General features: G+C 42.5%; 1 protein-coding gene across 1 annotated transcript; it reads left to right on the top strand.

Annotated features, from left to right (window-relative positions):
- Positions 1-252: 252 nt before the first annotated feature.
- Positions 253-10,072, top strand: arf2a (ADP-ribosylation factor 2a). Its single transcript, XM_035762333.2, has 5 exons — positions 253-420; positions 5,475-5,632; positions 6,151-6,261; positions 6,395-6,519; positions 9,336-10,072. The coding sequence occupies exons 2-5, from the start codon at positions 5,485-5,487 to the stop codon at positions 9,495-9,497; spliced, it is 546 nt and encodes a 181-aa protein (XP_035618226.1). The 5' UTR covers positions 253-420; positions 5,475-5,484; the 3' UTR covers positions 9,498-10,072.
- Positions 10,073-10,505: the final 433 nt, after the last annotated feature.

Below are 10,505 nucleotides of genomic sequence, written 5' to 3'. Positions count from 1 at the left end.
TTTTTTCAATTCTTCTGGATGGACAATTCAACCGGTTTGTTTTGTTTGCTATCCTCCCCAATGATAATGGGTTGGGCCAGTGGCAAATTTCTCCAGTCTCCATTGAAGCCGGAAACAGGGGGCGGGGAAGAGGCGGGGATGCTTGATCCTACGGGAAGCTTGACTGGTCTTTCAGTTTGTAGGGCAAACTGGAGGAGGGCCTTTTGTAAATCTCCGCCCTCAACATTAAATGTTGTTGCATGGATTGGTCCGCAGCACAGCAAGGTAATTTTTGTGACTTGCATGGATAACTTGATTGGTGAAGAATTTACGATGTGCAACGTCCATGACGCGGCTTTCTTGACACTTGTGAAAGACGCCATTTTGTTGTTAGCGGTGAATAGGAGCGTAAAAGAAAGATCGAGAAACCGCCACTGAAAGGTAAAACATGTATTCAACGTAGCAATATAATATGTAATTAATAGTATTTGTTTTTTTCATGGATCTGGAATGCAAACGATTGCTTATTTGCTTTCGGGTTGACCGCAAGCTTTAACAACGAATCCCCCTGCGTAGACTCAAACCAAACTAGGATCATCTGCCGTCAATAGCTAGTTAACATTAGCTAGCTCGCCCGGCATTATATTCTCACGACCTGTAAAAGTCGTGAGCATTATTCCGCTAACTTTACTGAAATTGTGTCAGTAAGTATTCGCTGGTCATTGTGATTGGACATTCAGTTTCCTCCTATTTTGAGTCATTATGTCGAGCCGCTTCGCTTGCTTGTGCTAGCTAACGATGTAAGCACAATTAACCTTAGCTAGCTACGCCTATTTTCTGACTGCGTAACGTTAATTTACGTGGATTGAGATTTGAGTCGTCCGCCGCTTAACTAGCTAACCAACGTTAAACATGTCTCTAAATTAATGTAGTTACCTTACCCTTTAACCCACAGGCTGGTTAACTTGGTCGTAGTGGTCTCTATGGCCATCTTGCTGGGTAACTAAACTGCCTGGAGCTTTAGCTAGCGTAACTGTTGGTACTGTATGGTTAAAGATTTGGTTTTGGAAACTTGTCAGTGTCTTCAAACTGAACGGGTCAAATGGTTAGTCACTAGCTAGTGTGTTACAAGTTAATGTAGCTAACTAGCTAAACCCTTATGTTAGACCTAAGTCATTTTAATGGACAGACAACTGAAGCAAAATGGTGTGTGAGATGCATACAACGCTACACTCATCTTAGTGTTCTTTATGACTGTGACACTCATGTCTGTCTTCCATACATTTCCATTTTCCAACATTGAGTTCTCTAGGAATCTCTGGCAGATGTTCCTACTTTGTTCAGGTCCTGATGAGGGGCTGATCAAACAACCAGTGTAGCAGGATAACCCCAGCATGCTTGACGCTTCAACTTTCCCTTATAGAAAAACATTGCTAGACTTAAAATAAAAATGTCCACTACTTGCCTGTCCAACCAGAAAATGAGCCTCCACGATGCCCCTAGTGTTCCCTCAATATTAATGTGTTGCTGAAAATGTTTTTCAAAGATTGTTCAGGACAAGCGCAAAAAGTCCCGTCTGCCATATTTTCTAGTGACTGTCATAGGGACGATGTGTGTTTTGATAGATTAACATGGACTGTCGATGCACCCTAAAAAGACTCCACCTCAGGCAGCCTTTATCACATGCATACTGTGATAAGTTCACTTAACTACTCTCTGATGACTTGCTGCTGGCTTCCCATACCCCTCCCCTATCATTCCTGTTTTCTCTGAGGGTGATGCATTCTGAGTACTTCCTCTTTGCTTTAGTTGAGGAGCAGGGTGGACAATCCTGATTCAAATGAGCTGCCATTGTTGTGATGTCATTGTTAGAAATCTGCAAGCTATGAGCTTCTCTAGTTCTGAAACTTCCCTCTATGGAATGTCTGTTGGCTAGAGCTAAATTCGTTGTCACATACTGAATCCAGGAAGGCACTTTGTGAAACTGACAACTCCCTGTGCTCATGATGTTAGAACTCAAATCACACCCCTCCTAGCTTTTGTTTGCCTACAGTCGTTGTATAGTTTATTTCAGAAGTGCTAGGGCATGTGTCATATGTAAATGGCTTTAGCATGTTTCCACCAAAAAACACCTTTATGAATTATGTTAATTTCTATACCATTTGCCACAATTGTCTTGAAGGAGTGTAATAATACTGTGTTGGTGTTATCTTATGCTATCATTTGTAGGCATGTGTTACTGGGAGGTGTTTTGCACAAGATCAGAGTTGTGTGGCAAAATGTTCCATTATTTTAGAAGTCATTTGTGTCTTGGAGAAAGACCTGAGTGTTCAATAGCCTGTTTTTGGTATGACAGGATCATTATTTCCCTGTCTCTCTCCTGGTTAATTCAGCAGTGTGTCTCTGCTTACAGGTGTGTTGTTACCTCTCCCATATCCAGCCTCCAGTACTCTGGTTCCTCTTAGCGCTGACCTATATTCGCCACATCACTGACCTCATTGTGTGCTTTTCCTTGAGCTCAGCCTGCATGCTCTTCGTTTCACCAACACCTGTATGTTGTTTTTTTATAATGCGGTCCCATCGTCCCCTACTCTTGTCCAGTTTCTATTAAGACCGCTAACTTGTCTCAAATATGAATCTGTTTTTGTCATGAATAATAGGATGGATTGTTATTGCAACGAATATGCCTGATTTAAAAATGAAAGTCAACAATTGATACGTTTGTGGGTCATTCCATGAGTGCCTTTTGCGACCCTTTGATAATTTAATTAGAAATTGTGCACCAATATTGTATTTTAAAAGCCTGTTGTATTAAATGCCCTTTAATATTATAGACAAGATGGAGAATTCAAATCTACTAAAGTGCCAAAATGCAGCATTTTGACGTCGCTCTGTCAACTCTCACTTATGACAATTCTAACCCACTTAATCTAAATGTCTTCATGGTTCAGCATCATTTTAAAGCCCTAGTCATTTTTGTAGGCAGTTATTTCTGAAGATGATTATTTATGTAATGTGATTAATTTAAGTATGTCCCTCAACCCTGTTATGTGCAATTAACTCTCTTTTTTAATATGTTGACACTGTCTTTTAAAATATTGAACATTTAATAGTAATATCTTTTTGGCAATTTTGTGGTGCAAAACTGAGTTGGTTTAGCATAACATGTCAACCCTGTTACCCATAGACTACAAATGTTGTAACAATGTATTTTTTTGTGTGCAGCTTGCATTCAATTGCCCCTCCTGGTTGCACACAAGTTTCTGTGACAGTTTCCCCGTCATAAGTGGATTTTTTTTTTCACCTTTATTTAATTAGGCGAGTCAGTTAACCATTCTATAGCGGAACCCTCGACAACATTCCGCTGAAAAGGCAGCGTGCGAAATTCAATTATTATTATTGTTTTGAAATATGTAACTTTCACACATTAACAAGTCCAATACAGCAAATGAAAGATAAACATCTTGTTAATCTACCCATCGTGTTCGATTTCAAAAATGCTTTACAGCTAAAGCACAACATATGATTATGTTAGGTCAGAGTCATGTCACAAAAACACACACAGCCATTTTCCAGAGTCACAAAAAGCAGACATAGATAAAAATTAATCACTAACCTTTGATGATCGTCATCAGATGACACTCATAGAACATCATGTTACACAATGCATGTATGTTTTGTTCGATAATGTGCATATTTATATCCGAAAATCTCAGTTTATATTGGCGCGTTACGTGCAGTAATGTTTTGATTCCAAAACATTGGTGATTTTGCAGAAGTACTCATAAACATTGATAAAAGATGCAAGTGTTATTCACAGAATTAAAGACTTAACCTTTATTCAACCTCTGTGTCAATTTTGAAAAAGCATAATCTGAGAACGGCGCTCAGAACCCAAAACAGCCAGAGGAATATCCACCGTTTTAGCTTCAGCAGATGCTAGAAAAAACACCAAATATTCACTTACCTTTGATCTTCATCAGAAGGCACTTCCAGGAATCCCAGTTCCACAATAAATGACTGATTTGTTCCATAAAGCCCATAATTTAGCCACTTGTTAGTGTGTTCAGCCCAGTAATCCAGACGTGAGCACTTCCTCCAGACAAAAACTCTAAGTTCCGTTACAGTCCGTAGAAACAAGTCAAATCATGTATACAATCAATCTTTAAGATGTTTTTAACATAAATCATCAATAAGGTTCCAACCAGATAATTTCATTGTCTGAAGAAAAGCATTGGAACGCCTGCGTCATGAGACCAAGGCAAGGCTCTCTGCCAGACCACTCACGCAGAGCCCCTCTATAGTAGAATCCTCAACCCAGTTTCTAAAGACGGTGACATCTAGTGGAAGCCCTAGGAAGTGCACCCTCATTCATATCTCACTGAGATTTCAATAGGCACTGTTTTGAAAATCGATTTCTCACTTCCTGTTTGGATTCTTTCTCAGGTTTTTGCCTGCCATATGAGTTCTGTTATACTCACAGACATCATTCAAACAGTTTTAGAAACTTCAGTGTCTATCCAATACTAATAATAATATGCATATATTAGTTAGGCACTTCTTCTAAAAACAAAATGTACCTCTTGAGAGGATTTTTATTTGTATTTTTTCATGAAGTTGAAATTGTGAAAGTTACACTTCTCAAAAGACACCAAATTGGTGGAAAGACTCGTGTACATTTAGAAACGCATTTCAACAGTGAGAAAGTTATGTTAAAAAACATGAATTAGTTATATGGTGTTGTTAGACATAGGCTTCTATTTGGGACTGACTGGGCTATTGCATTCTAATCGTTGTGGCTGCTGTTACAGAGCCGGTTTGTGTTCTTGCTTGGTGGGTGTTGGGCAATAGGTGTTCAGGTGGCGCTATGTTGTAACCAGCCTCTCTCTACCTCTGGATCATGTCTCTGGTCAGTGCTCTGCCAGTCATGTGATCCACTTCTCTGCTCCCGGCTATGGGTAAACAGTTGCCTGCCACTCAGAACAACACTGACCTGCAGCCCCATCAGCCAAGTCCTGCTCGTGTGTGGTGTGAGACTCAGAGGCGCCGCTGTGAGGGCCCATTGTTAACACGCAAAATAAACACAGACAGCGACTGAATGCTTTTCTCAGCACTTTTTCTCCCCCTCATGAATTTACTCCCCGTGGTTACCCTTTATCAGAGATAAGGAAGCTTAGGCTGACATTATTACCCTCACAGGTCAAAAATCATAATGAAATTACCAAGGATGGGAACCAGTATATACATTTATAAATAGATTCATAAAAAATGTTGTTTTACACCGATCCCACACCACCCACGTATGCGGGAGCTGTGCAGAATATTTTAACGTTAATGAATCATTTCATCCACACTGCTCACATACGTCAGCAAGCGCTTGTGTTACCGAACACGTGGACACACATATACACGAACGGTTTAGCCCGGTGATGAGCACAATGAATGTTGTACCACTACTAGCTTAACCGTTTTGGTTTCTGTCTCCCTTCCTCCAGATTAGCCAAGATGGGGAACATGTTTGCAGGCCTGTTTAAGAATCTCTTTGGTAAAAAAGAGATGCGGATTCTGATGGTAGGGCTGGACGCTGCCGGCAAGACCACCATCCTGTACAAGCTCAAACTGGGAGAGATCGTCACCACAATCCCTACCATCGGTGAGTAGCTTAGCCTTATCCCTTTTACCCCTTCTCATCACACACTCCTCACCTAGGTACAAAACCCTCCTGAAATGCTGCCTCTGTCCCCATCTCATCCGAACCCTGATCACTGCCCACATGCCCAGAGTAGCTGCCTGCATCAGCTGCAGAGCTCCCGCAGGCAGGCAACATCCTGCGATGTGGCTGTTGTCATAGGGATTAAGTGACTTTTAAATATAGGAATGAATGGCGCTCAACAGCCCCCCCCCCCACAAAAAAAAATGTTGCATTATATGAATGTAACACAAGGCTGATGACATTACATATTCCAGTAGATGTTCATTCACTTTGCATATTTCATTCAAATATACATTTTAATTTGCAGCTACATTTGAGCAAAGACATTTCATGCAGGTATTTATGTTAAAGGAGTGATTTAGCTTGCCTGTTTGGGATTGCTGATATGTCATCTCACACAGCCTCTTGGAATGTTAGTGTCTTAGGTTTCTGACAAAACTGATCTCTCGCTTTCTCAGGTTTTAACGTTGAGACGGTAGAATACAAGAACATCAGCTTCACAGTGTGGGATGTGGGCGGTCAGGACAAGATCAGGCCTCTGTGGCGGCACTACTTCCAGAACACCCAAGGTGAGTGGACACTTTCACCAGACCCCCCTCAGCACCATCTTCACTATTTCTGACTTTTTGAGTCAAGACTGTCCCAGGTAAATGTTTTTGTTTTCCTCACCCTCCATCCTTTCTCTCCCTTTGCTTCTCTCAGGTCTAATCTTTGTGGTGGACAGTAACGATAGGGAGAGAGTGAACGAGGCGCGGGAGGAGCTGACAAGGATGCTGGCTGAGGATGAGCTGAGGGACGCTGTGCTTCTTGTGTTCGCTAACAAACAGGTGAACTGACTAACTGGGGAGAGACACTAGTGCGCCAGGAAAACAGTAGTTTCTTTTACCTGCTACACTGGGTATGTACATTTAGCTTGATGCGTAAAGAGTGGGCCACTTCAATCAAGTTTTCTCTGCGTTAGCTGTGTGTCGAATTCTTTAAAATGGAATCAGAGAGCAATTTTACACTGAGCAGAGCGAGACTAACAGGTGGTCTCTTCCACTAATTTGGTCTTTTAACCAATTAGATCACTAATTGGGCAAAATATCACAATTTGGCTACCTGTGTTAACACAGCCCAAGGCTTCACCAGTAAACTGCATCTGTAATTGGTAGTACAGTATTATTATTCATATGGTTTGCAGATACTAGTAGTTATACTCAAGGTCATACAATGGACTCCCTCTATGCCGGTTATTGGAGGACCCAAAAAAGCCAATAGCGATTAATCAGCCGATTTTATTTATTTATTTATATTTTTTTATGTATACATTTGTAATAATGACTATTACAACAATACTGAATGAACAATTAACACTTTTATTTTAACTTAATATAATACATAAATTAAATCAATTTAGTCTTGAATAAATAATGAAACATGTTCAATTTGGTTTAAATCATGCAAAAACCCAGTGTTGGAGAAGAAAGTAAAAGTGCAGTATGTGCCATGTAAAAAAGCTAACGTTTAAGTTCCTTGCGCAGAACATGAGAACACGAAAGCTGGTTGTTCAATATTCCCAGTTCTTTAATATTTCCAGTTAAGAAGTTTTAGATTATAGTTATTATAGGAATTATGACGCATCAACTATTTCACTCTACCATTTGTATTTCATATACCTTTGACTATTGGATGTTCTTATTGGCACTTTAGTATTGCCAGCCTAATCTCGGGAGTTGATAGGCTTGAAGTCATAAACAGCGCTGTGCAGGTGGCGAATCGCATCTCTGCATGTCTGGCAGACATATCAGTGTGGATGACGGATCACCACCTCAAGCTGAACCTCGGCAAGACGGAGCTGCTCTTCCTCCCGGGGAAGGACTGCCCGTTCCATGATCTCGCCATCACGGTTGACAACTCCATTGTGTCCTCCTCCCAGAGCGCTAAGAACCTTGGCGTGATCCTGGACAACACCCTGTCGTTCTTCAACTAACATCAAGGCGGTGGCCCGTTCCTGTAGGTTCATGCTCTACAACATCCGCAGAGTACGACCCTGCCTCACACAGGAAGCGGCGCAGGTCCTAATCCAGGCACTTGTCATCTCCCGTCTGGATTACTGCAACTCGCTGTTGGCTGGGCTCCCTGCCTGTGCCATTAAACCCCTACAACTCATCCAGAACGCCGCAGCCCGTCTGGTGTTCAACCTTCCCAAGTTCTCTCACGTCACCCCGCTCCTCCGCTCTCCACTGGCTTCCAGTTGAAGCTCGCATCCGCTACAAGACCATGGTGCTTGCCTACGGAGCTGTGAGGGGAACGGCACCTCAGTACCTCCAGGCTCTGATCAGGCCCTACACCCAAACAAGGGCATTGCGTTCATCCACCTCTGGCCTGCTCGCCTCCCTACCACTGAGGAAGTACAGTTCCCGCTCAGCCCAGTCAAAACTGTTCGCTGCTCTGGCCCCCAATGGTGGAACAAACTCCCTCACGACGCCAGGACAGCGGAGTCAATCACCACCTTCCGGAGACACCTGAAACCCCACCTCTTTAAGGAATACCTAGGATAGGATAAAGTAATCCTTCTCACCCCCCTTAAAAGATTTAGATGCACTATTGTAAAGTGGCTGTTCCACTGGATGTCATAAGGTGAATGCACCAATTTGTAAGTCGCTCTGGATAAGAGCGTCTGCTAAATGACTTAAATGTAAATGTCTAAAGAGCTGCTGGCAAACGCAGTAAAGTGCTGTTTGAATGAATGCTTACGAGCCTGCTGCCTACCACTACTCAGTCAGACTACTCTATCAAATCATAGTCTTAATTATAATATAATAAACACAAATATGAGCCTTTGGTCATGAATATTGTAAAATCCGGAAAGTATAATTTCGAAAACAAAACGTTTATTCTTTCAGCGAAACACGGAACCGTTCTGTATTTTATCGAACGGGTGGCAACCCTAAGTCTAAATATTGCTGTTACATTGCACAACCGTCAATGTTATGTCATAATTATGCAACATTTTGGCAAATTAGTTCGCAACGAGCCAGGCGGCTCAAACTGTTAGCACTGAATGCACGAGAAGTGACACAAGTTCTCTAGTTAATATTGCCTGCTAACATGAATTTCTTTTAACTAAATAGGCAAGTAAAAAAATATATACTTCTGTGTATTGATTTTAAGAAAGGCATTGATGTTTATGGTTTGGTACATTTGTGCAACAATAGTGCTTTTTTGCTAATGTGCTTTAAATCGTCACCCGTTAGGCAAAGTTGAAGTAGGCTGTGATTCGATGATAAATTAACAGGCACTGCATTGATTATATGCAACGCAGGACAAGCGAGTTCACATAATCACTAGTCTACTAGGTTAAGATTGATTGTTTTTATAAGACAAGTTTAATGCTAGCTAGCAACTTACCTTGGCTCCTTGCAGCCATAAGGTCCTTTTGATGCTGCTCTCGTGTAAGAGGTGGTCAGCCTGTCACGCAGTTTCCTCGTGGATTGCAATGTAATCGGCCATAATCGGGGTCCAAAAAGGCAGAGTACCGATTATGAAAACATGAAATCGTCCCTATTTAATCGGTCGACCTCTAATACTAAGATGGCTTGTGAAGGTCTGTTGCAGACGCATGTTTTCCTGGGTTAACCCTTTTCTCTCCACTCTTCAGGACCTCCCCAACGCTATGAACGCAGCGGAGATCACAGACAAGCTGGGCCTGCACTCCCTGCGCCAGCGTAACTGGTACATCCAGGCCACTTGCGCTACCAGCGGGGACGGGCTCTACGAGGGCCTCGACTGGCTCTCCAACCAGCTAAAGAACGCAAAATGATCCACCATTCCGCCGTCTGTCTGCGTCTTCGTCTGTGCAGTGTGTTATGGGCGACAGCGCTGGTCCCAGCCCCTCTCTCCTCCCGTCTCTCTCTCCACCCCCTCCAACCATTGGGGCTTTGACCAGTGATACCCCACATACGCGTGTGTGTGAGAGTGCAAGTGTTTGTGTGGATCTTAATGTGTATGTATGTGTGGGTGCATGTGTGTGAGCCGGGAGTGGGAGCAGCCCTGCTGTGCCTTCAACAGTCACACTCACCCGTGGAAATGACAGCATGGCTAACTCCAGCGCGCCGCCCCATCCCTCCCCTCCTGCCCCACCCGCAGTGGCTCTTAAGACACCCTGGTTTTCACAAGGCAAAGAAAGACCCGGGATGCTAAGTCTTATGTGTAATCTGAAAAATGAATAAAGTTTATAGATTAAAAAAACAACTTTGATTTTACATCCACTAGTGTTGCGATCTGTCAGACACTCTTGTTAAACTGTTGGTTTGAGACCCCACACCATGAAATACATCTCAATGTAACCTGTATCAGGTTGGAAAAAAGACCAATAAAAATAGCTTTTCCATCCTAGATCCTTCTTTGCATTCTTTGGAAAATCATGCTGTTTTGTTCTAGTATGCCCAACTGCATTGTTCTGGCTGTCTTGGGAACACTAGCTAATAAATTATTAGCTAGCATTCAGTCGCTGTCCTAACCCTCAAACATCAATTGAAGCACAACATATTAGTGATGTCACCATGCCCCTCGTCCACTCGTTTCCACCTTAGCCTGAATGATGGTGGTGCTTGATAAGACCTGCAGGACTTTAGGGTCAGCTGTTTGGTAGACATTACTGACTGAAATGACTTGTTACTATTGTTTTCAGTTTATTAGAATGGAGCAATACTTGTCTGCTGGCTCCATGTCACAAAGTTGTTGTTCCAAAAGGTAACCATGGTGACCGGTTGCTGCCCTCTAGGATCAGAAGTGATGGCCTCTATCACGCTGCATCTTTATTGGTGGC

Source organism: Oncorhynchus keta, chromosome 32 (assembly GCF_023373465.1).
Source record: "Oncorhynchus keta strain PuntledgeMale-10-30-2019 chromosome 32, Oket_V2, whole genome shotgun sequence".
NCBI lineage: Eukaryota > Metazoa > Chordata > Actinopteri > Salmoniformes > Salmonidae > Oncorhynchus > Oncorhynchus keta.
This window is presented reverse-complemented; position numbering and strand designations above follow the sequence as displayed.

Bases quoted from the DNA above. Each gene is read 5' to 3' on its own strand.
- arf2a (XM_035762333.2), top strand. From the start codon at position 5,485: ATGGGGAACATGTTTGCAGGCCTGTTTAAGAATCTCTTTGGTAAAAAA. The intron at 5,633-6,150 runs GTGAGTAGCTTA...TCGCTTTCTCAG, and splicing joins CACCACAATCCCTACCATCG to GTTTTAACGTTGAGACGGTA. The intron at 6,262-6,394 runs GTGAGTGGACAC...TGCTTCTCTCAG, and splicing joins CTACTTCCAGAACACCCAAG to GTCTAATCTTTGTGGTGGAC.